Source organism: Dipteris shenzhenensis, chromosome 12 (assembly GCF_047967505.1).
Source record: "Dipteris shenzhenensis isolate YYH24624 ecotype China chromosome 12, Dip_SZ_1.0, whole genome shotgun sequence".
Lineage (NCBI taxonomy): Eukaryota > Viridiplantae > Streptophyta > Polypodiopsida > Gleicheniales > Dipteridaceae > Dipteris > Dipteris shenzhenensis.
This window is the reverse complement of record NC_141607.1, coordinates 13,781,826-13,809,805: the sequence shown is the minus strand read 5'-3', so window position 1 is coordinate 13,809,805 and position 27,980 is coordinate 13,781,826. Positions and strand designations below refer to the sequence as shown.

Below are 27,980 nucleotides of genomic sequence, written 5' to 3'. Positions count from 1 at the left end.
ACGGCAAACCATATATACCTCTCTCTCTCTCTCTCTCAATTTTTCCCTATTTATATATACTAAGAAACGGCAAACCACATTGTATAAGTTCGTTTCAATCTCACAGACCCTTTTTGGTCTTCTAAAGACTTTGATAGAGTCTCATAGACCCTTTTTGGTCTTCTAATAAACTCTAATAGACTCTCATAGACCCTTTTTGATCTTCTAAAGACTCTAATAGACTCTCTCTCTCTTGTGTGCACATCCAATACATAACAACCACCTTTCTCCCATAGGAATATTATTAATGTGGTGCATCACTCCAAAGTCATTGTCAAATCTTGCTTTGAGCGACCATTTAAAGTAAGCCTTACTATCACTTGTTCTCATAAGCATGCAAAAGTTGTACCCCTATCAACCACATACCGGACTCAAGGCGAGAGCATGAAAGAATGTAGTGCCAATGTCAAAGAGTAATTTTGCACTTTGAGGCAACCCAACTAAGTGATTTAGCATTTAATGGATGTCATCCATTTGAAATTAGTATACCTTGATATTCGTATCGACATCCCTTTGAAGATGACTACCTTTGGCCCTCATACTTCCAACAACGTGACTTAAACAAACATCCTAGCACATCTTTCTTTTCCTTTAATGTAAGCAACCATCCTGCACTCGCTGACGTCAGCTAGAAACACAAGCAACCCCTTCATTGTATAAGTTCGTTTCAATCTCATAGAGCCTTTTTGGTCTTCTAATAGACTCTAATAGACTCTCATAGACTCTTTTTGGTCTTCTAAAGACTCTAGTAGACTCTCTCTCTTACGTGCACATCCAATACATAACAGCCACCTTTCTCCCATAGGGATATTATGAATGTGGTGCATCACCTCCAAAGTCATTGTCAAATCTTGCTTTGAGCAACCATTTAAAGTAAGCTTTACTATCACTTGTTTTCATAAGCATGCAAAAGCTGTACCCCTATCAACCACATACTGGACTCAAGGCGAGAGCATGAAAGAATGTAGTGCCAATGTCAAAGAGTAATTTTGCACTTTGAGGCAACCCAACTAAGTGATTTAGCATTAATGGATATCATCCATTTGAAATTAGTATACCTTGATATTCGTATCGACATCCCTTTGAAGATGACTGCCTTTGGCCCTCATACTTCCAACAACGTGACTTAAACAAACACCCTAGCAGATCTTTCTTTTCCTTTAATGTAAGCAACCATCCTGCACTCGCTGACATCAGCTAGAAACAAGCAACCCCTTCAAGAGAAAAATAAACCAATCATGTACAAAAAAGGCAGGAAAATGAAGACTTCTCCAAACCCCAAACATCATGCAACTATAGAGGAACCAAAATATGCATTCTGCATTTTCCGCACCAAAATCAGGCCTCAACTACCGATTTATGGAAAGAGAATTCATTTTAAAAAAGATGGGAGCAACATATTCTTCTGCATGATAAGAAAAGTGAAAATGACATAAAAACTGCTATTTCCATTAGCTGCTCGTACAATCCTGCATGCATCAAAGTACATTCTGCGAACCTCCTTCACAGAAGATGGCAAATTGGAGAGCGAAGGCTTGAGGCGGGCAGCCAACCATTGGTGATGCGTGTGATAAAACCATTGGTGATGCGTGTGAAGCAGGAAGCAGGCACAACTATCCAGGGGACCACAGAAGGCGGAGGGGCAGGCTATCCAGGTGGGGATGGGGTGCAGTGCAGTTCCATCCATGCCGTTTCTTAAGAGAACCACACCTCGGAACACAGCAACAAATTGAGCCCTATGTGAGATCATTTTATACCAAAAAAGACACCTTCAGTATAAATAACAGTATGAGGAACCATTAAAGCTTCATGCAGAATAAGTGCCAAAAAGCAGCAAAAGCAGACAGGAAAGAGACTTATCCAATAGGCAGGCAGCTGAAGTTTCAATCAACCAAAATGGTACTAGAGGACAGCTAGCAAATGATCCCACATAAATGCGCCTTTAATATCGGTCACCAGACATGGAGTATAATCAAAGGGCCAAGCAACCAACCACGCTGTACACAGACAAAAGACGGCAATGAATTGGCACCATGAGGTCATCTTCATAGGTGCCATGTTGTACCTTATTAGTGTATTTTGTTTATATATTCCAAAACAAATGTTTAAAATACCACAGCATCACCTCTTCCTAGCAAATACTGACCCATAAGCACTCTCTTTATATCATTCTACAATGATTTTTTTAATCCCACGAATCTCCTAGCCCATGTCAAAAGGTGTCCAACCATACAACCTTCTTACATAGACAAACTTTTTTTAATCAAGGACTTGCACTCAGGCTCCGATAACGATCTCTTGCAAGGGGGCTTCTGCAAATAAAAAACTCCTCTTTCACTCACAATAGGTCAAAAAGATAACCACTACAATGAACTACAATATATTACTTGCATACTGCACATACAATGAACTAATATATTACTTGCATACTACACAACGTACATACCCATTTGCATATGAGGATTCCCGCCGACTAGGCCTGACTGGTGGTGACCTGCTTGGACTTCTCCCTCGACGAGGTGCAGGACTGATGCTGCGGCGACGAGGAGAGTAACTCCTGTGTGGCAAAGGGCTATACCTGTCAAGAAAACAAGAAATCATACCACAGTTCCAGCCAATAGATTAAGTTCACACAAAAACCACACATCTTCCAGCCACTTTAACTCACAAAATCACAAGCTTATATTCAATCTTATTGAACCTCCACATTCTACAAGATGAGTCATCCCCACACCAAGATATTGCCTACATCCATCCAAAAACTTCACATTCAAAAAATAGGAACAGCATTAAACCATGTCGAAAATGCAGGCCATCAGACCTGGTGATAGTACATTAATAAAGACAAGGAAGTGAACCACCCTCCAAACTCGTTCTGCAGATATTTGCATCATAGATTGGGCTTGTTCATACCTATGCCCATAGCTAGGGCTGCGACGGTACCGAGGCATTGGACTGCGACTGCGTGCTCTGCGTCCAGAACCAAGGCCACCAGCACCTATCCGCAGACGGCACTCTCTTGCAAAGTGCCCAGCCTCCCCACACTCGTAGCATTTCATGTCATCCCCACCTCGGCCACGAGGACCACCACCACCACCAGAGCTCCGTGACATTTCTACACGCCATCCATTCTTTCCTGAAAATTGATAGTACTTCCTTAGTTCAAATTGAGACAGTCTAGAATTACCTTACAAACCAACTTGAGCAAATCCATAGATGAGCACATAGTCTTCAAAGATACCAGATAGGCTATGGGAAAGTACCTAGAGTCCAAAATATTAAGTCCAATACATGGCTAATATATTTGAAATACATTCTCTAGTATCTACAATTCTAGTAACTGCTACCTGATGTAACGAATGATCATGAATCATGCCTTTTAATTCATAAATCCTTGTCTAAATTCTCAAGAGTTGAGAGCCCTCGGTGCTCTATCCTCAAGTTGTGGGTATAAAAAGATATTCATAAACCCTAATCTGAAATCTCATTAGTTAAGAGTCCTCCGTTGAAGAAAACAGATTGCCAACTATCATGCAGATGCCACAATTGTTTCACCATCAGACCTGTCATTATGCCCCTCAACAAAAGCAATTGCCATTGTAGAAAAGCTTCATAAATGATCAATCCGGTTTCTTGAAAAGACCATGCAGCTTCAATGAAATACTTTCAATGATTAGTTGTTCTGCCATTACCAAGTTTGGGAAACACACCATTATTCTCAATAGAATGGGGTAGATTTATGATGAAACCTTTGCCCGCACTTCTGGATGAACACCATTAGGTCTGTTGTTTCATTGGATGCTCATTGTGGTTGGAAGTACATCAGCTGCATATAAAAACAGCCTTTCTCAATGGGGACTCCAAAGGTATGTGTATGTGAGTTGGCCTGTTGGTTTTCAAATGTCTGATCAAGAACATAAAGTATGCAGACTCCATAAGGCACTTTGTGGGCTGAAACAAACCCACAGGCATACATTTTTGAGCAATCAAGGTCTACAGAATAGTCCAATTGACAGTACATGCTCCCGCTCTCCCTCCTTTTTGCCTCAGTTAAACCCCCTCCCTGTCTCTTCCTGCTCCTCCCCCCCCCCCTCAGTTTACCGCTCTCCCCCTCCCCTCCCCACCCCAAACCAGTCTTTCCCCTTCCTTCTTCATTTCCTTAAGGCCCCTCCCTCCCGCATTTTTGCCACACAATTGCCTTTCTTCTAGCCGCCCTATGTGCATGTCTAACCATGCGTGCTGGTGGCACAGCTCTTTGCTGCTACCTGTGTGTGGGCATCCCTCGCTAGTTGAAGCTGAGCTGAGCCTCGTCACGGGTCCCTTTTTTGGGCCTGTTTTTTTAGCGGCTGAAGGCTTTGCCTTCAGCTCTCTCATTCGAACATTTTTTGGCTTGCTGGTTCTGTTCTCAGCGAGCTGGCCGACCTCCGAGTGTTCCTTGAGCAGTCCTTTTTTTTTCCGAGTCTTATGGCTGGTCCTTTTGCGAGGATGTTGGTCCTATTTTAGCCTTTTTCCTTCCTTTTCCTCCCCCTCTCCTTGCAGCGCAGCATTTATTGTTTGTATTCTTTGAAGAAAGAATCTTGGTGGTGACCCTTGGTCTGGCAAGAGGGGCTTTCTATGAGAGTTGCACACGTGCAGAAGCGGAGAGAGAGAGAGAGAGAGAGAGAGAGAGAGAGAGAGAGGCCCTATGTGAGACACCAAGACTGGAGAAGGGAGGAGCCTTTTATAGGCCCCCTAGCCAGCTTGGTCGGCCAGCAGGGCTGGTCATATGGACAGACCAACAGGTCGGCTGACCTGACCCAACCAAGGTCGGGATAGGTCAAGTTGACCCGACCGTCGGGTTAGGTAATCCCCCTTGCTTGGGGCCCAATTTGGGCCACTACAAGCCAGCCCAACCAGCCTAACCAGGCGTCCCCTATCCTATCCTCTTTGAGAAGGCACACCCGCAATAAAGCCCTCTCTCACTATGAGATGCCATACTCTCACATTGTCTCTGCAACTCACGGTGAGCACAATGATATGAAGAAGCAAGCCGATGAAGATGCAACCATGGATCCTCTGGCAGTGTGCCTACTGGATTCACCTTGGAGAGAGCACCAAATAGCTTGGATCCTTGAACCATAATACCACCTGGAACATCAAATGAGATGTCATCAGCTGTGATTTCCCATGCCAATCTTCCCTGAATTCCCAATGGGGTATAATGATCTGTGGGACACACCACCACCTATATCTTCCAGTGAACACATCATGTACAAGAACCTTGAACTACGAATTCCACAACACAGTATCCAAAGTCTCTACAACATCAAGTAACGAACCTCGAACAAATCTGGCCCATAGCTCCATAGCCTTGCTTTGCTTACCAAACGTTCAACTAATAGGGGCCGTTATTAGCCCGCACTCTCACACACATGCCCTTTTAGATTGTGACCCATGGGGTAGCACATTATAGAGAAACGATAGGGTTTGCAGTGGAGCGATCAGAAAATAGACAATACTCAGACACAACTGAAGAACGGAACTCAGAAAACATAGTGCCTGTCGGTAATATGAAAAACTGAATACAAGAACCTCAAGCCGGTGTGTCTCAAGGACCGTGGTTGAGGTGAATCAGAAAGATGATTCCATGTAGAGAAACAGTAGAAAAGATAGCAGCAGAGGGAGTGAAACGCAGTCCTCCGTGTAGCTCGATGATGACGAAGAAGATGAAGGGCTAGAGCTGCCCTAGGAAATGGCTGAAAACCAGCATGCTCTGAGGAAGGAACCTTCAGGCTATCTGGAATAGCAACATGATGAAGAAAAGGAGCAGATCAGGAGCAGAAGGAGCAGAGGAGCAGATCTGGAGCAGGATGGGGCAGATCTGGAGGAGAAGAGGGGCCAGCCAGGAGGCAGGAAGGAGAGGCAGAGAGAAGGCAGATCTGAAGAGGAGAGGTAGATGGAGCAGGCGGGGCTGCAGCAAAGAATGGCGGAGATGAGGAGCATCTGCAGGTCCTGTCCTGTCATTTTAGAGTGTGGGGGTCTAGTGCCTTTATAGGCCTGACCTAGCTGGTCGGCCAACTGGTCGGTTGGCCTACCAGCTGGTCGGTGGGCCTGCCAACAGGTCGGCCAGTTCTGGCCTTTCTGGCCACTAGTTTCGCCCTACTGGCTGACCTTTAGGCTGGCCTGCAGACTGCTATGTTTGCCCCAGAAATTGGGGATTGCTAGTTGCTTAATACCCCCTCTCAATTGCCAATTTGGAGGGGCAGACATTGTGTGCTTGGAGCTTCGTGTAGGGATGTCGACGGTGGTGGCTATCCCTGCGAAATGCCCTAGAGATGAAATGCAAAAAATGCAGAGAAGGTCACAAGAGGAGTGCCCTTGCAAGGGAATTGTTCACTTCCTCAAGTGCCTGAGTTACACGTATGATACCATATAGAACTAAGAACACTGTGAAGCTTGAGAGAATAAGCCACCCCCTCTCGACGCCGAAAGGTGGAGGGAAAAGCAAATATGTCGTAGCAGCACTGATAATCCAGAGATGGTAGGATTCCGCCAAAGGAAGAGGTCGTAGCTGAACAGTGAGCCAGTGTGTGCCCGATCTTGGACCTCGGGAGAGAAGGGCCTATCCCCGCCTCCATGAGTGTAGAAGAATCGAAACAACAGTCATCAAGACACATCTGAACAGAAAAAGGGTCCCGCCTAGGGAGAACTTGTAGATCCTGGAAGTCGATGCCGATGGAGATCTGGTAGAGGTGAAGGATCATGACCTCCTTGTTCGAAGGAATGGGGAGTGTCAAGCCTGAAACCGTAAAAGGAGGGAGGGATGGGTGTAGACGATGGAGGTAAGAAAGGGAGGGAGGGATGGGAGTAGAAGATGGAGTTCTCAAAGGGAGGGAGGGATGGGAGTAGAAGATGGAGTTCTCTCCCTTAGTGCGCAGCGGAATGAAGAGGAAACTGATATGTTCATAGGAGTGATGCTCCCCGTACCTATGGCCTCCTTGAAGAAGCAGGATCTTTAGATCACCAGAAATCTGGGGTCTTTAGATCACCATGGCTCTGATACCATATAGAGAAATCTGGGGTCTTTAGATCACCAGAAATCTGGGGTCTTTAGATCACCATGGCTCTGATACCATATAGAGAAACGATAGGGTTTGCAGTGGAGCGATCAGAAAATAGACAATACTCAGACACAACTGAAGAACGGAACTCAGAAAACATAGTGCCTGCCGGTAATATGAAAAACTGAATACAAGAACCTCAAGCCGGTGTGTCTCAAGGACCGTGGCTGAGGTGAATCAGAAAGATGATTCCATGTAGAGAAACAGTAGAAAAGATAGCAGCAGAGGGAGCGAAACGCAGTCCTCCGTGTAGCTCGATGATGACGAAGAAGATGAAGGGCTAGAGCTGCCCTAGGAAATGGCTGAAAACCAGCATGCTCTGAGGAAGGAACCTTCAGGCTATCTGGAATAGCAACATGATGAAGAAAAGGAGCAGATCTGGAGTAGAAGGAGCAGAGGAGCAGATCTGGAGCAGGATGGGGCAGATCTGGAGGAGAAGATGGAGCAGCCAGGAGGCAGGAAGGAGAGGCAGAGAGAAGGCAGATCTGAAGAGGAGAGGTAGATGGAGCAGGCAGGGCTGCAGCAAAGAATGGCGGAGATGAGGAGCAGCTGCAGGTCCTGTCCTGTCATTTTAGAGTGTGGGTCTAGTGCCTTTATAGGCCTGACCTAGCTGGTCGGCCAGCTGGTCGGCCAGTTTTGGTCGGCCAGTTCTGGCCTTTCTGGCCACTAGTTTGGCCCTGCTGGTTGACCTTTTGGCTGGCCTGCAGACTGTTATGTTTGCCCCAGAAATTGGGGATTGCTAGTTGCTTAATACACATAACTAGTGCTGCAAAGCTGATGCAACCTGGATATCCTAGGCAGCTACTGCCTTGGAACCACAGACTGAGTTGAGGATGTATCTGACGCTATGCCCTAGTCCTTAGATTTGTGTTTGGACCGACAACCCTTAGCCGGATGCCCTCCCATTCCGCAAGCATAGCAGTTAGACCTTCCGTTCTTGTGCACTGACGAAATTGCTCCACCATCTAGAGTGACCCGGAGCTTTTGCCCTGGACCGATTCCTCCTCAAGGAGAACGGAGCACATGTCATCAAAGTCCCGTTGACTTATTGTGACTTGGCACCTCAAAGCTCGAAAGACCATGTCGTAATCCGGGGAAAGCTTGGTTACAATGAGGGCCACCAACAGGCGAGATGTAAAGTGATAGCTCACATCACCAAATCCCTTGCATAGAGATCCTCCAATTTAGACTATACCTGGAATGCATTGTTCAGTGTTTGTACCACCAGCACAACGTCCTTAGTGATCGTCCGAACCAATGCTGAATGTGCCTTTGAGCACGCTCCTCCCAATCCTTAAGCTCCTCTTGCAAGGCATCCTCCCGCGCAACATCCCAATATATAGAACTCTTGGGACGTTCAGGCTTCCGTTCATAGCCTTGAACTATCTCCCGTAAGCACCTTGTGAATGAACCAGACCTTCATATTCAACTTCCACTGGGTATAGTTTGTGCCACCGAGTTTATCTTCCTTGCTCATCCAAGGGGTTCCCATGGAGCTATTCCAATCCTCGCACCCTGCTAGGTGATCCTGTCAAAATTGGCCCACTGGGCGGAGTAGAAGAGAGAGAGAGACAAAGAGGTAAGGGGAAGTGTGGAAAGAGAAGACACGCAACCCTTGCTGCCTTCTCCAACAGCGATAACTTGTGACAGCTTCAACCTTGCCGGATCACTCTCCACATGGTATTAAATTACCAACATGCCGTACGATACTGATGACTCTTCGCACATCCACAAGGGTTCTCCATACCCAACCATCCCTCCCTAACAGCTTCAATTGCCTTGGGGGTGAGCCTTGGTGTGTCAAGATCGTCGGATCTAGATCGCATAGCTTAGTGAATCGGGAGCGATCTCAAAACCTAGTCCTTGAGTATCTAGTTTCCAGAGCCTTTCCAAAGATAAAAGATGTCTCAGTTTGGCAGAATTTTGAATCGTCTAGAGTCAATACGAGTTGTCTAGGTTCTAGGGTTAATTGAGACCTAGGCCTCTCGATTAATTAACCTTGGTGAATGGGTAAAATAATAATAATAATAATAATAACCATATTCATAATGTTATTGAAATATTAAATTATTAAAAGTTGATGCTTTTCTAAAAGCTAGATAAGATTTTCTGCTTTTTGCTTTTCCAAAAAGCTAGTTTAGCTTTTCTACTTTTAGCTACTCTATTTTTCGCCCTAGCTCTCCTATAAAATAGTGGCCTACCCTGCCCACTCAGATTCATGGATGAATATTGTGTGAATGCATTTTAAGTTGTGGTATTAAGAAAGTTTTAAAATTCTAGGTTTATTAAGTTACTCGACTGGCAATCACACTTCCGTATAAGCATGACTCTGACAGCATTTAGCAACCCGGAACAGTCCATTCATGCTAATGTACGGATACCAGCCTAGAGCCCCTTGGTTAGTTGGCTTTCAGAAAGTTAAGGTGAGCTCTACTGCTGATTGGTTGCAACAGCAACAAGATATGTTGCATTTAGCAACGGAAAGCGCAAATAATGTTCAAAATAGAGCGCCATTTTATGCTAATCAGAAGCGGACACCTCGAGTTTTCTCAAAAGGTCAGCGGGTCTACTCAAGAATCCCAAAGGATTCTTAGGTAATCCGCACTGGCACTGTCTACAAGTATCTCATCGCTATTGTGGTCCGTTTTCTATCCTTAAAAGCATCAATGACACGGCTTGCAAGCTGTAGTTACCTAAAGGAGTTCGGATACATCCAATCTTTCATGTCAATAGATTGACAAAAGGCTCTGCTAGAGATAATTCGGTCTCTAAGGATGAAGTCGTAAGACTAGAAGATCTATCCACTTGTGTACCCCAATGAACCAGAATGCCTTCTGGATTATAGGGATCACTTAGGAACAGGATTGTTCCAAAGCTGAAAGCTAAGTGGAAAGATCGTTCAGACAAAGATAGCACTTGGAAATTGTTGATTCTCTTCGATGCCAATTCCTCGAATTTATTGTCTCAGACCTTCTCTGAATAAGGGGGGGAGAAATGTTATGTCCATGCATGGACATAACGTGATTAGTGTTATGGACGTCAAGTTAGCCTATGGTCATGTGTCCTACCATGGGACAGTAAGGACACGTAGTACCTTTAGTACACTAGGGAGAGTCTTAGACTTGAGACACCTAAGACACATAAGTGAGAGCCATTGCTCACTTGGGTCTGGAGAATACCCAACTAGGTTAAGCACCCGTCCAAGCCTGTGTCTCCCTAACAACATCTGTGCAACTGCTTGTGAAATCTAAATGATTTCATTTTAGTCTCTCCCAAACGAGCATCTAAATCTAAATCTCCCAAACGAGCCTCTTTTGCATGTCCTAAAAGGCCCAACGAAAGGGGTTGCAATGAGCTCCTTATATAGGGATGAGGAGCCACACCCGCCCACCTACAGAAGATCACTAACCTAGAAGCTGGCCGACCAGCTTCCTCAGCCAGCCTAGTCAAGCTTATAAAGATTGACCATTGCCAGCCTAAAACTGTCTATAATGGGTCTACGAAAACAGCTATTGTAAGCACTGCACACACCCCTTGGATAGGCACATGCTCCCCTCTTCATACACTATTGTTCCCAGTCCTCATGTGGGGGCTAAGAATTAGGCATTTTCTACACTTATTCCAGCACTTCCAACAAATGTTATAACTTAGCCTTCATAAAGAGTATCAATAAAGAACGATACCTACTAGAATATATCCAATCTTTAAAAATAAGAATATTTTGAAAAACCAAGGGAAGAAACAATCGAAAAATGAGAATGAGAGAGAGAGAGAGAGAGAGAGAGAGAGAGAGAGAGAGAGAGAGAGAGAGAGAGAGTTTATTAAAAGTCTTCAAAAGACCGAAGGGTCTATGAGGCTGAAATACACCTAATACAATGAGCTAATAAGGTGGAGCCTCTAATTGGGTATCATCACCCACAATGAATACACCATAATCAAATCATATCAAATCTAATACATGACAAATCTGGAATGACGGTGGTAAATGAGGTTGCGATGACAAGAAACTTGTGATGGAGCTCTCACAGAGGTCTGTGTTGTGGTCCGTTGTGGTCTCCTAGTAGTGGCCCTATGTCTAACAAGAGTCACTGTAATGCCCGTCGGCTGTGCCCCGGTCTAGTGCCCATGGAGGGAAGATCCCCAATCATGATCCATGCATCAACCCGCTATTGGGCCTATCGTGTCACTGAATCTGAATCTCAGGTTCACTGATTTGCTGGTCCATATGATGTCACTTGAAAAACTCCGTGATCAGGTTCTGGATGAGTCTGGTTGTGTGCCGTGACCCCTCCTCTATATCCTGAGCAAGTGCTCTCTTCTGGAGGCCTCACACAAAGTACACTCATAAATAAGACCTGATCATAAAAATGGAGTAACCGAGAAGTGGTCCAAACGAGTGTCCCTCAAAAGGCAATGATATCGTCCTCGAACCTCATAGTAGACTCGGCATGTACATAGAAAGTGCTCCTATGTGTCCAACTCTTGCAATGTGCATAGCTTGCAAACCCGTTGCTCTCTAGGTGTGGGACGAGACCCGTAGCTGTCCAATGGTGATCCTCTAAGACTCGTCTACCCTCCAGATATTTTGGAGCATGATTCTCACCCATCTACCTCTCTAATTGCTCTCAAACTTGGTCCACCCACTTATACGGATTGTGCTCTCACTGTTTCTCGAATTGAGAAGATTTTGCAATTGTTTTAAGGCTCCTTAAAGGCAATTTCGAGCACCTCGGAATAGCAAGTTTTGGGTCCAAACAAAGGAATATAGAAGTTTGAGTAGAAGTCCGAGCCGTGTGGAAAAATGGAGTCTCATACTGAGCCATCTGCCTTGGTGCATCATGATTCATATTCTTAAGAAAGAGCTTCCTCTTTGTAGTAGGAAGAAGCAAACGATGTTCATGGAGAAGATGTGCTAATGCATGATCCGAAAAAGCCTCAAATACAATTCCTTTCCATTTTGCAATATAGTGTGTATGTATGGTTTCCCAAATTCAAACACAAATCCAAGATTCACTTAGTGAAGGGACTTCAAGGCTACGTTCGTGACCAAATTTGCTTTAAAAACCTAACAATTTCAGAACTTTATCAAAATCAAGCGACGTATTATGCAAGGCAAGACACTAGAGACGTATACATGAGTTCCAATTTTTACGTTTCCCATCTTTTCATATCAAGTTTGGCACCTGTTCTTCTATAGGGTCTTCCAAAAGACTACAAAGATGGCGTGAGACGTGACAAACTTGAAACCTTGGAAGACCTTATGTGTTACTCCAAGACTTCCGACGATACCATCGCTCTTGAGGAGATATAGGTGCACTAGGTACATCGTTGCCTTAAGATCCAAGGGCTGCAAGAAAAATCGAGCAAAAGGGGCCGTACCAAGACATCAACTGCACATGCTTTCAAGCGCAAGCAACCACATAAGTATTTTGTGGATCTCATAAAGGCTAAAGAAAAGCCTTTGTATTTCGAGTGTAATCGACCAATGCACATACCCAAAGATTGCCCTTCTTCATCATCACAATCTCCAAAGAAAGGAGGTAAGGCTAATGCCCAAGTAGCAAAGGTGAAGATTTCAAGTATGTCCCCAGCAATTCCAAGTATTGAACTTCTTGTTGTTAATACCTATCGTGACAATTGTAACATATTTAATATATTTTTGGGTCCTCATGATCTGATTCTCATGAGAGATCTATTATGGGACGACCAATGCATTTCTTTTGGACAATGCAAGCACTCACAATTTCATCGATATGGCCTTGGTATAGGAGCTAAACCCTACTAGTGGGTGGTAGTGGCCATACATATGTGGTGAACTTCCCCAAGGTGGTCCAAACATTTGGGATAGATGCGTAGCAGAAGCTATTTTGCACATACAAGGATATGAGAAGCGTTGGGTTTCCACATTCTAACAATGGACAGCATCAATGTGTTTTCCGTAGAGTTGATTCACGACTTTGACTTTGAAATACATTGATCTAGTAGCATATGCCTTGCATTGCACATGTGAACATTATGAGTTTCAAGGAAATCCAAACTGATGTCTAGGGGACGTGATTTCTATGTGCAAGTAAACCCATGGATACTAAAAGCCCCTAGGATTGATGTTAGAAGTGGGTCCAATCCCTAGGTGCGCCTACTAGGCCAAATGCTAGGCCAAGGCAAGAAAAAGGGGGAACAAAATGTTGGGCCCAAGGGAAGGCATAAGCGTGTCATTAGTGAGGGGGTTAGAGCCTTTAAAGAGCCACGTGGCAGTCCCTTCTTTGCATGTGATGGCATGTGTGGTTTTCTCTCTCGACCTTGGACTTTGGAGGCTGTTTACATGACGTACATATTTTCTTCTCTCCCCCGTGACCACCGTATGCCCGTTTGTGCGCATCCCAAGGTGCCATAACTGCTGTACAGATATCCCTTCACTCTTTTCGAGGCTGTACGGGCCACCTGTGAGCATTTCCACGTTGCTGCACGCAAAACAAGGCTGTGTACGGAGCTGTTGCTGGCTGTAAAGAACTGCTGCACGTCACCCGAGGCTGATTCAACTGCTGTACGGGCTGTACAGTCTATTTTGCACGCATTTCGAGGGCTGGACCGTACAAGATCGTGCACTAGACCTACGTAGTCTTCCGAACGCAGCAGTACCGTACAACGCCGTTCACACAGCCTTAATGGATCCTCATGCAGTCCGTACATACTCTAGCACATCCGCCTTAATAAACCCGTACACAGCCCCATACGATAGCACGTATGAGCTTGGGGTGTCCGTACGCAGTCCTTCATCAGCTGTACACATATACTTATGCAGCCCGTACAATTAGCATAGATCAGCCCATGAGTGAACTGTACAACTGTCATATGGAAACCAGGAGCGATCCATATAGGGGCGACGTGATCCCGTACACAGCCCGTGAGCCCTCCGTACAATGGCGTAGGCAAACCATACCACCCCATACACTGACCCACCTCTGTGAGCTCTTATGATCACCGGTCTGCTCCTTCAACCAGCCACGCCCAGGTGCTTCCTATGTTCCGACTAGATTAGAACCTCCTGGAGCTGGCTGCATGCAAGTGCCACGTGGCAACTTGCCACGTGGTAGACCCACGTCAAGTTGGGGCTTTTGCTCCCCAAGGCCCTCTTTGGACCCCTCCTAGGATCCATTAGCCCTTCACTTGCCCAAAGGCATAATTAATGCCTAGGAGCCCCTTTTTTTCACACAAAACAACCTAGGCCTTGCCCCTTATTTTCATAGGAAACTGCACACATGAAAGCCCGCATGCAAGCACCAAAAATCACGCCCTCGTGACACTCTTCCTAATCAGATTGCTTATGAGAAACATAAGCACGAGCTACTATTTGATTCACTCACTCCGTTTGACCATCTGACTATGAAAGATCATCTGAACACATGCTCAACTTCGTGTCCAACTTCTTGAACACATTTAACAGAAAGGAAGAGATCAGTTAAAACCGGCCTCTAGCAACAGTAATCCTTAACTAATCAATCATCTGCACTCATTTCAACCACAATACATCACTTTCAGGCACTTCCTTAGTTAGAACCACTGACAAACAAACTTTAAGAGCAATGAAATGGAGGCTATAAGCTCATATACCACACACACGAGACGCATATTGGCCTTGAATGCTTTGGCGCCCCTTTCGGTATTTATTTATTTCTTATGGCAATGGAATATGCTTTTACAACAAGGGCTCACCCTTGCACTGGCAATTCCACTGTCCAAGCCAATTCCTGGCTTCGATAGGCATCCAATTGAAGTGTATGCAAGTACTCGGGACAATTCTAGATGCCTATTGCTTGATGTGAAAGCAAAGCCTAGCAGGGCTGATACAGAGCTTTTGGCAGATATCTTGTTTCGTGTAGAAACATACTGTCTCGTTTGTCTAGGAGATAGGTCACACCACCATACAATCAAAGTCTCCAAGACCCAAGTGCCAAGAAAAGAGGGTCGGGATCAAGATACCACTGTGAATCCGTGCCCCACTCCATGTAACCTGCAATCCTAACAGGCTGGAAGGCAACCTCGAAAAGAATATCACCTAAAGATCTGAGTAGTCTGCCTTCCGACTGAACATCAAAGACCAGGGTCTCCTCAAGTGCATCCCGCAAGGCTATGACCTGTAAAGGAATACCCGTCCTCATGAAAGCTCCCAACCAAGTGGACTCTATGATCGGCAAACCAGTATCGAGTCATTCCACATGACTGGCTGCCTGTCTATCTCTTCTCGAGAGGAGGGTGGAACTCTCCGAAGAGTGTTTCTAAAGCTGTCCCAAGCTTTAAGAATGGCAGCCATAACAGGGGAAGAGCCTCTTCCCAAGTTGATTGGAAGGAATTTCCTACGAATCCTACAACAGCTCAGCTTGTTAGTGTCACCCTATTATTACTATCAGCATCCCAACGCACGTTTGACTAGGTTACATAGAATAAATCCTTAATTCACCTCTTATCTTATGTCTCCGCTTTCATCTTAGCAAGTTGACGAGAAGTCTCTCGCCACTGCTTGCCAGAGCAGCATCCACCTTTCATCAGTACACAAGAAGTGTGCTAAAGCTTCTGAAATTTAGCCAAGCAGCAAACCAAACTGACAGCTAGAATCTGAGTCTCATTTTGAAGTGCAAATAATAAAAGCGTTTGTCACTTTGAAAATAAATAGAAGTCCACTGCTAAATAATTCGAGGTAGAAGATCTAGTACCGTCCAAAGATCGAATCGCATCCACTGCGTCTCTCTTATCATCAAACTCTATAAAAGCGTAGCCAGGTGGCTTGCGTGCCACCCACACGCTGCAGGACACGCCCAACACGAAAAGAATGCGTGAGGGAAACGAAAAGGCAAATTACGGTGATGCCTATGTAAAGTAGACAACAAAAACAGAAAATTTAAGGCCGCCTTCCAACAGAACGACGAAAGACAGCGGGAGGGGTATTATTTATGTGGGGCATATGCATGACAGACTTCTCAGTTGTAGATAATGTGCTATTGAGAAGAACGTGGATTCCCCAAAAGAGTGAACGGAAAAAGCACCTTCGAAGCACGCCGTAGACGCGAAACTCGTCCTCCAAATCCCTCTCGGTTGTTCGAGGATCAAGGTTTCCCACGTACACTCGTGACATGATGATACTGCACACTGCAGATAGCTCTGATAATCGATGGGGGGTTTTTGCCTGTGAGCACCAGGGTTTATATCAGGACCGAAGATCTGCAGATTAAATAGTCCAATCATGCATTAGAAGGATAATTTTTGCTTCTCAGCGTACTCAAAATGAGGCCGTCCTGATTCGCATGTACCCCGGCCCAATCCTAGGGCCTGCTTACATCAAAATCAGGGGTACCCCAATATAAAAACAACCCTAGGTTGGGAACCCTACTAGTTCCATCATACATTTGGGACATGACCCTTTTACCCATTGTGTGATTTACATTTTCAATACCCCCTCTTAAATTGCACTCCATAAGATGAGGGTGGAATTTTGCCAGAGCAAAAACAAATTAGAGAAATATATTGTTTCTCTAAGAAAAAGAAATTAGAGCAAAAAGAATAATACTGTTATGAGAAGTATCTACTTGTTGTTCGAGATGTGTTGCCCACGGTGAATTTCATTCATCGGGCTTGCCCTTATTGTATGTTATTTCTTTGTCATGTCACATTGATGGTAGTATAGAGAAGCGAACGGTCAGACCAATAGATAAAGTTAGTTCCGGTATATTGGTTTGTGCCAGGAAAATTTATCCAAATATGGTCAACTCTTGAACCGTGGTTTGTAATACTTGAGTCAATGAGTTGACACATGTTGCTTTTAGTAATTAATTAGTTTAGTTGCAAGGCATCGTGACTTGTTTTGTTTAAGTCAATGTTGAAGTCTCCAATGATTCAGGTAGTGCTTTCATAAGGAACAGATGAGATCAGTGATTCAAACCCTTGTATGGGTAGTTCAATTTGAGCTCTTGGATGTTTGTAAATGTTAATTATAGCCACTTCTTGTAATGAATGTGTTGTGAACATTGTAAGTAGGCATTGATCACCTCCTTGAATATAATATTTTTGCTTTTCAAGTTTTAGTTTTGGTTTGTAATATGTTGTAATGCCCACCGCGTCTTCCTTCGCAATGTGGTTAAATCCTCCTAGGGCATGCGCAATTGTATGTTGTGCGTGTGTCTCTTGCAAACAGAGTCTTGTTGTGGACATTATGCTCGAGCAACTGTGAATATCTTCCTTGTTATGGAATATTGATCTTTTGTTTAGCGATTGAATGATGTCTTGTCGGTTATGTATGTTGGAGAAGTTGATTTGTTCGAGTTTCCAGGGTGACTCATTTCACAGTCGATCTATCTCAGTGAGCACCATTGTGCCAAGCTTGATATGTTTTTTCTCGATATTTTGAATTAGGAAAAGGTTTGTTGGATCCTTGACTCTTGAAAGGGCTATGTAAACTAGTCCAAGTGTCTTGATGCTTGGATGGGTCAAGTGCTAGCGAGTCCATTAACAATCCTTGCAAATGATGTATTGTTCGTGCGGATGCAGGTTGAATCGAAAATTGTGTTCGTGTGATTGCATTGAGGTTGTTCTTTCCTACTTGAATTTCACAATCAATTTGAGTTAATGGAGTCCATCTTTCACAAGTCTCCTCATCATAAAGGTGTGTGTGGGCCATATCTTGTCTATCTTCAGTTTTTATGTCATTAAATTATATCCAAACTATTGGCGGTTTTTTGTTCTCATTGTAATGCTTTAAAATTCTATCATCCCCATTGACAAGTCCATCCTGAATGTCTAGATTCTCGTCCACAGTCATTCCTACATTTAGTTGTAGTTTTGTTGTGTTTTTTGGGTCTTCTAATATTCATATCGTTTTGATGCTGCAAGTCTTATGTCTCTTGTCTATTGCATGTAGTACGTGTTATTTGCCTTGAAGGATGACGTTATTCATTTGTCTTTAAGAGCGTTTGTGTAAAATAAGTGTGGTACTTTTGTCATTCTTTGGGTTTCAGTTTGTATTTTGCATCTAAGCGAAGAATGAAGGTGTTCGTGCTCATAGGGAAGTCATAGTCGGTTGTAGTCGTTCATCTTTCACACAAGAATATTGCCTTACTGATCCTCTAATCCTAACCCGCATATGATTGCATACCCACATACGATCGTCTCCAACTTGGCATTGAATTTGGTGTTCAGTATCATGTTGTTGGATTTCAAATCCCTATGGATTACCACGTTCTTGCACTCCTCCTAAAGATATTGCAGCGCAGATCCTAACCCACATACGATCGTGTATACGTGGCTCCAATCAAGGGGTTCTGCATAGTAGTTGAAGAGGAAATTATCAAGGCTATGTAATATACACGAGAAGAAGCTTTCCATTCTCATGGCACCATCCTTGCAAATGGACCAGGATAATTGCAACTTGCGGCATTGATGAAGCACGCGACAAATTACAACAAAGCATCATGTCTCAATGCATGGAAGTTGAAATGTTTATGAAGATACTGATGCGATTTAATCCTATAACGATGGGTAAAACTGATGACGAGTTGCGAACATTGTGAATTGTGATTATGACATATGAATATGACAAATTGTGAAAATTTCATTGAACAATAAGACAAAGATACTTCTCCTTTCTCAACACGTGGCACAAGGGTTTTATTCAAAGAGTATCTTCTTGAAGGAGTTTCCTTTAGCAAATCCATTGACAAGTTATTGTACAATCATTTTTTACTAATCTTGGATTTGAGGAGATTTCTTTCAAGAATATAAGGGAGCTATTATCTCAATCAAAGAGCAATACACCATCTCTTTTAAAGGTCTCAATGGGATAAAAACTTTGTACGTGTTTCAAAGTACCGGATACAACATTCCCATGAGGTTTGAAATTATTTAGAAAAAACTTTTCTTAAGAGGACTACTCAAGAAGTGCTTCATCTTCAAAATTCTCTGTCAAATTTGGATTACAAAATTACTAACTCTCTTGATGAGCACATTGAGAAGTTCAAATCTATTTTGGAGCAAATGTCTGCTGCTCTGTAGGTGCACCTGTTCCAAAGGATCAACATGTTGCTATGCTTTTGGATCTACAAAAGCACCTAAATTTGATACAATCGTCACTGTATTAGCAAATGTGGACAATTTTACATTTGAAGGAGCTTGTGATTCTTTAAAGGATGTTGCTCGAAAGATTAAGACAATGGAACACCTTCAAGAGAAAGCTTTGGTTGTTGTAAGTAAAAGAAGTTTGTTTGATTCCTCTTTATATGATGACAAAGCTCTATATGTAGCATCAAAGCGCTTTCATGGAGATATTGGACAAACACATTTTCAAGATGGTCGTGGATACCAAGCTCATCAAGCTGGCCCTAGAAGGCAAGCTTATCAAGTTGGCCGTGGAAGCCAATATTATCAAGCTGGCCGTGGAAGGCAAGCTTATCAAGTTGGCCATGGAAGCCAAGATTATCAAGCTGGTCATGGAAGCCAAGTGTATCAAGATGGTCATGGAAACCATGCTTTTTTCGATCATGGACACCATGCTGGATGTGCTTATTCAAATAAATTTGTGAGATGTACTTTTTGTGGTAAAATTGGGCATGATGAGGATTCATGTTATTTTAAGAGATATACTGAGCAAAATGGGGCAAGTGTTGAAGCTTATTTGGTGCATGAGAGTGATGTGTCCAAAGAAGAAAAACATAACAATTTGTGAATTTAATTATTGATGGAAGATTCTAGAGTCTCTTAACTTATGATACATCATCATCAATGGTTGATGAAATTTTGTCCTTTTGTTATAAGAAATATTGTTTGTCTGGATGATGTTCCAAGCATGCATTACAATCAGATTTTAATCTCTAGACTTATGAATGGAGGAATTTCCATGCTTTGCCTCATAATCATATTCTTGGGATGGCACCAAGAGAGCTTCAATATCTAGGCCTACGGATAGTGGAATTTTCATGTGGTTTGATTCAAACTTGTATTCTTGGGGTAGCACCAAGAGAAGGTAGTTCATATGAGTTGATATGATACGGTTGTTTTCTTGGGGTGGCACCAAGAGAAGGTAGTTTATATGAGTTAATATAATCAGGTTGTATTCTTGGGGTGGCACCAAGAGAATACCTTGCTAAAGGATGAGGACATGCATCAAGCATATTATGGCATCAAGGATTTGGACATACGAATCTTAAAATAGGAACATGGACTTGCGGATGGTCTACCACTTGATATGGATATCTCTATGGATAAAAGGAGAAGGAAAGAAGAATTATATTCGCAGGGAACAAGTGTTGGGAGAAAGCAAACATGAAGTAAGTTCTTGGTGTTTTAAAAAGTCGAGTTTATTCATCTACGAGATTAAGGATGTTGGTCTAGGGATGTTTGAAGTAGAATCAAAGTGGCTCATCAATTCTTACGTGTGACAACCAAAGTACCATTTCTTTGACAAAAGATGAGGTCTTCCATTCAAAATCTAAGCATATTGATATACATTATCATTATGACAAGATTGAGGCTGTGAGAAGTCCATTCAGTTCATCTACGACTTAATTTTTGATAGCTTAGTTAGCTTTAAGGATGGTAATCAATCTTTGGAATTTTTCCTTTGAATCCCCGCAAAAGTTCTTTTCATCCAAATATTGATTAACAACCAGCTAAGTCTACAGGGGGGGTGTTAGTTGTTTGCAGCCTTAGCTTTTATAAAAGCTATATGCTTTCGAATTTATGTAAAAGCATGATATGCTTTCTTTCTTCGTCTCTTATAAAAAGAGATCACTTCTAAGCAAATATGCATGGAATCAAGTCTTGTTTTGGGGCTTATATCTTTATTTGCCCTCAATTATTTTACAAAGCCATCAGTGGAAATCATTGATACGATGCAAGTGTAGGAAAGATAAAGATGGGTTTAAGCAGATGCAGGTGCTCGAATGGTGCTGCAATAATTAATAAGCACACATAAACCAACTATTCCAAAAGAAGAAAGCCCGGATGGAAAAAGAAAGCTACAAAGATGGCAAGCAAGGTGAAAAATCAGTGCTGCATTTCAGATAATAGCTTGTGATTTAGTTGGGTGGTGTAGTAATTATTGGACAACAACAAGAAATGCTCTAGACCTCAAAGGCAAATGCCATGGCCGGTGACTCCCAAAATCTCCAGTTGTTATTGGAAAGCATGATGCGAGAGCACACGAGATGAAGACCCTACACACATCTAAAAGCAACAAACAGATATGCTGATGACTCAGGAGAGCATGCGGGATGAAGACACTACGCATAGCTGAAAGGCAACAGACATGTCGATGACTCATGAATTCTCCAGGTTTCCATTTACTGAGCATGCAAAAATGACCGGCCTCCACCAGTGGAACATAGTGGTGCATGCAAATGGTGGTCAACAGATCCAAAGCCATGCAATGATGGCTATATACAGCAAAATTAAAGAACAAAAACTACTAAGCATATGATTACTAGAGTGGTTACTTCTATGCTAGAAGTCTTATTTCCATGAGGTCCTCAAAAGCCCGCTTCAACTATTGGAAGACTTATTTCATTGTGGAAGGATCATGTCAACATTTAGGAGATTGACTACCTCAACTATGGAAGGCTTGTGTAAGAATTCGGGTAGAGATTGACTACTTCAACTATGGGATGGTTTGTGTCAACATACGGCTCAAAATTGACTACTTTAACTATGGAAGGCTAATATCAAAACCACTGACCTGTTGAATTGCAATCTCATTGATTGCAATAGGCTTGTTTTCACAGAATGCACTCAATTATGCATTCTAAAAAATGAGCCATTAATAATATTCCAGAAGGTTTCTTAAGACCAAGAGTATTTGCAATTTGAAATTGAAATGCCAAGATTGTTGTTCAATTTATTGTTGTGATGCACAAGAAGGTTGTATCATCATACTTTGAGATACTGTTAAGAGACCTACAATCCTCTGAATAGTGATTTTCTCCTTCTAATAAATCAACTAGTGTAACTAATTGAATGATGCAATACAAAGTTCAGGATTTCCTCTTTGTTCTAGTTTAAGAAGTCCACAATTCTGATAACATAGCAAAAAGTTATTTTTTCCAAAAAATCACCATTTTTCTAGGAACAGGTCATTTCAAGTTTTCAAAAGCAAATGCATATAGGTATGATCTTGACACCTTAACCTAAAGGTCTTGGTTACTAGGTACTCGAATCAAGTTTGCGAAATTGGATTTGGTGGTGTTCAATCATTGGGTAGCATGAATGTGATCAATGTGATGTGATTGTGCAGAATAATGTATTATTGTGCTTTGACGTGGCACTAGTGAGGTGTCAATGTGAGTGATAAGTCTTATGATTATGTAGTGACATGGTGTCAGTGTGTGCCTTCTACTTTGACATAGCACTAGTGAGGTGTCAATGTGAGTGACAAGTCTTATGATTATGTAGTGACATGGTGTCAATATGTGCCTTCTACTCATTTGCATGGTTGCTTGCCAACATTAGGATAGTTAATGCAATGCATGTGTACTCTGCCTATTGCATTACATGGAGCATGCGTGGCTACTTCTTGGCTACAAATCTAAACCTATAGTCACTGCTCATTGCTCTTTGATCACATTTCTACACCTTTGTTATGGTCTCCACCGCATTGAAAATGTCGCGTGGAGCCGCATTGAGATTATGTGCCTCAAAATGTACATTATAGGTCATGTTGTATGCCACATCTACAATTATTTTGCTACTTTGGTATTCTCTATTGCTTGCTATCCTTTACATCTATGTACAATTTGGTTCACATTGTCTTGTCCACAATGTGCAATCATGTTCTATCCATGCTGGTTGTCTCACTTATTGCATCAACAATTTGTTATGTCATTTACTAGTCCACGATGTCCTGTCCGTTGGCATATAGCCTAGGTTGCTTGCACCTATATTTGTATTTTGTTGCTTGCTACAATCTGCTATTTGCTACATTGCACTCTTGCATATGTGGTATGTTGCACTATTGTTGCCACATTGATCTAGTCCATCTACGTTTGTTACATTACCCTATGTGTCTTCCACAATCTATAGTGTTTGTTTCTTGTGTTTCAACTATTTGTTATTGGCATGTGCATATATATACTATATGTCTAGTACATGTGTAATCATGCTATTGTTTTCTTTCCTCTTATTCATCTTATTTACTACTGCTCAACTAGTCCACTACATTCTAGATCCGATCATTCTACATCAGTTGATCTAGTCATATGTGTGCCTATCCACACTATGGTTTAATACTAGCTATATTACTAGCGACTTGTGAGTAGCCACCTCTTTGGCACCACATTTGGTACTGATCAATGTGATTGTTGTTATCACTCTTAGTGGGTTGCATCATGCCTTGGCTTTGAGCTGTGCACTCGTGCCTTGGCACTAGCCTTAGAGCTTGAAGTTGGGGCTAGGTCCTTGGGCGTTGAACACACAACAGTGCCATCAAAAAGAAATTTGGTTGGTGCTTTTAGCACCGATACGAGTGGTGTAAATAAGGTTGTTTCATGGCCTCAATGAAGGATGTGTTAGATATCAATGCTCCACTCTCGTGTAACTACGCGGGAACCAGCTAACTCTACTTGTAAGCCCCCCATATGAGGAGAAGGCATTTGAGTAGCTCGGTTATCCGGTAGGTCCTGGTTTGGACACCAGATGGGGGCCATGTGTGGCCTGATGGCTGGACGGCTTCAGATAGAGTCGGCACATTGCCAACTAGGCTACATGCAAGTGCGGGAAGGCATCCCATGACTGACCGCACTAAGGGTAGATGGAGCATTTCCCGGGGGGCCGAATGGACACCGTAGGTAAGTTGCTCTATTTTGTGCCACGGTTCTATCGTGTGGTCGATGGCCTATTTCGAGACCAGTCGGTCGTTTTGGGCGGATTGGGTCGATCACTCGATTGGGTCTAACCGACTACGACTGGTGGCTATATAAGAGCAAGCCCGTGAAGCCCATCATTATCACTGGCTACAGCAACCTTGATTCCTTAGCATCTAGCTTCCATTCTCTATTGTTTCCAGCATGCCATCGAAGCTTCTCACATAGGAGCACACGGCTGGGAGGTAGCGCCATCTATTGTATCAGTTTTATAGTAATCAAATTTTTGATTCTCCATACTATTTGCTTTTCTCTCTTGCATACGAGATCCTGTTATCTATTGAGCACAGACGTTGTATTGTTTTCTTACAGGATGCATTCATGTAGCCATGAGGTGCCAATTCAATCTCCACTTATAGGAAATGTGGGAAGGAGTCCATGCCTCTTTGGCATGTCCGCTAGCATAAAACTTAAAGAAGAAGCTAGTACTTTGTTGAGAGAACTAATATACTATTATGGCAAATTGACATGCTCTAGTAGGAAAATTGTCTCTCCCACCCTAAAGAATGTTGAAATCCTTCAATCTGACATAAGTTTAGTTGTGGAGCTTCATTTGAAGAGATACAAAGAAAAAAATCCTCAACAAACTAGGCTTTACCACTTGGTCTAGGGATGACAAACAATTGAAGTAGTTATGCCTTGCTAAGATCTACAAGTACTATTGCTTGAAACACACACACATTTGAACTATGAAGTCTAGAGAAGCAAGGTGGAGCAACTATGGATCTAATACCAGATTGAGAGAAGTGGGAAGAGGAGGAGGCCTAGGAGAGAGGAGGAGGGGGGTTTCTTAAGGGTCATTTTAAGACTTGTTTATTTGAGGATGGCTTATTATGGATTAATGTTTGTTATGAATTAATGTTTATTGTGTGTATGATCGATATATAATTGTCTTAATGCTTGGGTTGTTATTGGACCCCATAGTTTACAACCTATGGGATAGCCACATGGACTTGTTAACGTTAATCCATGGGATAGCTGCATGGACTTGTTAACATTAATCTAATCTTGATTGGAGATTTGGTAGACCCTGAGGCTGTTGTGTTGGGCAAAGAGATGGCCATCGACTGGTATGTACTTGGAATGTTTCATGATGTTGAATGTGTATCAAAGGATAGACGTATGAACTTGAGCTGATAGAGCTACTAAACTTGAGAATTCAACATGTATTTAATCCATGGTAATGTATGAACCTTGATCTCTTTTGGCTAAACGAATTGTTCTATGTACGTTGGTTTGCTGAGACATCTTGGAACATCCAGCTTGTGGTATTATTAGTATGCAACAGACGTAGTGTTTTTTTAGAAAGACTTGACTTGAAAGATCCAGCAGTAGTAGCTAAGATCATGGTTGGTAGGTATGAGAACTTTCTATGATGATTCTCAAAGTCTGAAAACCATTATAGGTATCATGATAATTGAACTAAGATGATAGTCTAATTTTCTCTATCATGGTGGGTATTTCTTTCCCCTTGAAATGACTGGGTATATGATATTGATTTTCCCCATGAAATGCAAGGTGTTCTAGTACTTGAGGAACAAGACCTTTTCTACCATTGATTTGACATTCATTTATTTTATAAGATTGAAATGTTGAAAGGCAAAGTTGATTCCATGAGGTCTCCTTTGTTGTTTTTTGTGTATTGATGATCGGGATAACAAATTAGGTTGGTACTAAAGCCCATCTTCCAGCTATTCTAATGATCATCTTGTTGTGATGATGCCAGGTGCTTCAATACACAAAAGTCGTCAAATGGGATTGGATATATTTTTCCAACACTTACAATGAAAACATTTAGACATTATGTAATTTTGCACGGGTATAATGGATGATCACTAGGAAGGTAGTACTTTGAAATGGGCTACCTAACATTATGCGATTAATGTTTACCCAAAGTTGTGAACATTATGCCTTTTGAAATTCATTGTTTATTTTATGTATAAAGGATTGACATGGCTACATTGCCCTGGGAGACCCAACTTGATTTGAATATTATTGTGGAAACCTTAATCAGAGATTGTAAACTTGGAAAGAATATTGGAGGGAGTTGATGAATATTTAAGTGTCCTAAAGAATGACCTTACCAAGGTAAGGGATATCTTAGTATATGAAACTTGTAGATTTGAGGATTCTTGGGATACATGGTTACATTTACTGTTGTATTTGTGAATACTTGAAGATTGCTAAAGAAAGAAATAATTGAAGTAGTTAGGTTAGCATATTGATAGCTCTCTCTCTCTCTCTCTCTCTCTACACACACACACACACACATGTACCTCCTCCCTGCAAAAAGGATTGAGAACTAATAAGGCCTATAGAGAGTCTCATCACCCCATATGGGGACAAAAAAGTACATCTCCCTAGGCCCTTAGTGGTCCCCAAAAGTGCACCTCCCTCTCCCACTTGAGGGGCCCCCCACTCTCAAAAAGTTAACTCTCTTTACAACCTTTAGGTGGTCCACATTCCCAAAAAGTATCTCGTGGTACACCCCCCCCAAAAATTTGAAAATTTTCAAAAGTGCCCAAAATGGCCCAAAACTCTTCCAAACCTTCCCCCAAACCATGCCTATGCACCCAAATCAATTTCCAACATCTAAATCCTACTCCTTGCTATAATCATCTTCTAATCCCTCATTCATAGTCCTTCTACTGTAAGCACTTTTCAACACCCAAATCCAATTTCTTCTCATCGTTTTATCCCAAAATTGCCACCATTGATCCTATTCTATCCTTTACCCTCATAAATCTTTGCTCCTTTGAATTCTAATCCAAGGCCCTATATCTAAATCCCTCTCATGGCTCCATTGGAAGATCTCACCAACAAGCCATGAAAAAGCACCTTGCACATTGAAGTTTCACCAGAGTGCACCATGACTCATCAATGCCATGGCCACAAGATTGTCGACAAAGAAACACTCGTGGAGTGTTGGTTGACTCTATCCAGTGGATCCGTTGACAGGTGCTCCACCTATGTTTGAAAATGTGACGAGTTTCATTAAATACATAGGAGATGGTCTTTAAGGCTTACTTGGGTATTGTAAATGCATCGGCCATTCCAATGCTAAAGCACAATTTGCCAAGGTTCACTTTTTGAGAATGGAAGGAGAGACAAAGATACTTAAAAATACCATGCATAACCTCCAAGAACAACCCACCCAAGGACAAAAAAAACTTCTTGATTCTAAAATTGCAAAAGAAAGGTCACAAGAGACAATCACAAGATTAATAGATGAGAAGACCAAATTGTTAAAAAAGACTTGGTCGATCCAACAAGAGCTTGCTACATTGACTAGGAGATTAGAAAGAATAAAAAGAACCCCTTTAGGTCACAAGCATAGGATTAAGCCTGTGCAACCAATGGAGAGCTTGGCATATGGTGGTTGAGCAAGGAAACGCATGGTGAAAGCTACAAGGTATGTATGTTTGGACTATTTGTAGTTATGAAGCATTACTTACGAATGAATCATTTATTTTTCTAATGTTATCATGCTCTTTGCAAAGATTTTATGAAGGTTATTGGAAGAGATTCATCTAACAAACTTTATGTCGTAAAGAGTGTATTTAAGAAGAAAGAATTCATTTCTATTCTTAGGGATACCCGTCAGCGTGCATTGCGACATGCAATATTACAAGAGGCTACATGTGAATCTCATAGATTCATAAGAAGTTGTCCTTGCATGTGATTTTGTTGGCATTAGTCGGCAAGGGTACTTAGCCATATATAATGTCTTTGTAAATACACTTCGAAGTCAAGATGTAAATAATCCTTTATTGCCAGGACTAGTATATGTTAGAAATGCAAGGAAAACAAAAATCTGCTATCCAAGATTTTGTTGGGTGGATTTATACACATCTTAGAAAGCATGATGTTGGAAGGCACAAACAAGACAAATGGGCAACAAAGCAAAAAGAAAGGAGGACAAACTACCAAAGGGACAAAGCAAGGA

At 42.3% G+C, this 27,980-nt stretch overlaps 1 protein-coding gene across 4 annotated transcripts; it reads right to left on the bottom strand.

The window, feature by feature from the left end:
- Positions 1-1,467: 1,467 nt before the first annotated feature.
- On the bottom strand, positions 1,468-16,335 carry LOC147895844 (serine/arginine-rich splicing factor RSZ22A-like). 4 transcript variants are annotated; one of them, XR_015541878.1, is made up of 6 exons: positions 16,181-16,335; positions 15,851-15,939; positions 2,953-3,175; positions 2,486-2,617; positions 2,186-2,351; positions 1,468-2,036 (listed from the first exon to the last, which is right to left on the bottom strand). XR_015541878.1 is itself a non-coding variant. In XM_087382436.1 (5 exons), the coding sequence occupies exons 1-5, from the start codon at positions 16,267-16,269 to the stop codon at positions 2,303-2,305; spliced, it is 582 nt and encodes a 193-aa protein (XP_087238562.1). In that variant the 5' UTR covers positions 16,270-16,335; the 3' UTR covers positions 1,468-2,302. The 4 variants fall into 4 exon arrangements, 3 of the variants coding, with proteins under 3 accessions (XP_087238562.1, XP_087238563.1, XP_087238564.1); XM_087382436.1 differs by having other exon boundaries at positions 1,468-2,351; XM_087382437.1 differs by having other exon boundaries at positions 1,468-2,348.
- Between the last annotated feature and the right edge of the window lie 11,645 nt (positions 16,336-27,980).

Coding starts and splice junctions, on each gene's coding strand:
- LOC147895844 (XM_087382436.1), bottom strand. CDS start 16,269: ATGTCACGAGTGTACGTGGGAAACCTTGATCCTCGAACAACCGAGAGG. Junction 2,618..2,952: donor AGCCCTAGCTATGGGCATAG/GTATGAACAAGC, acceptor TTTTCTTGACAG/GTATAGCCCTTTGCCACACA. Junction 2,352..2,485: donor GAATCCTCATATGCAAATGG/GTATGTACGTTG, acceptor TTTTATTTGCAG/AAGCCCCCTTGCAAGAGATC.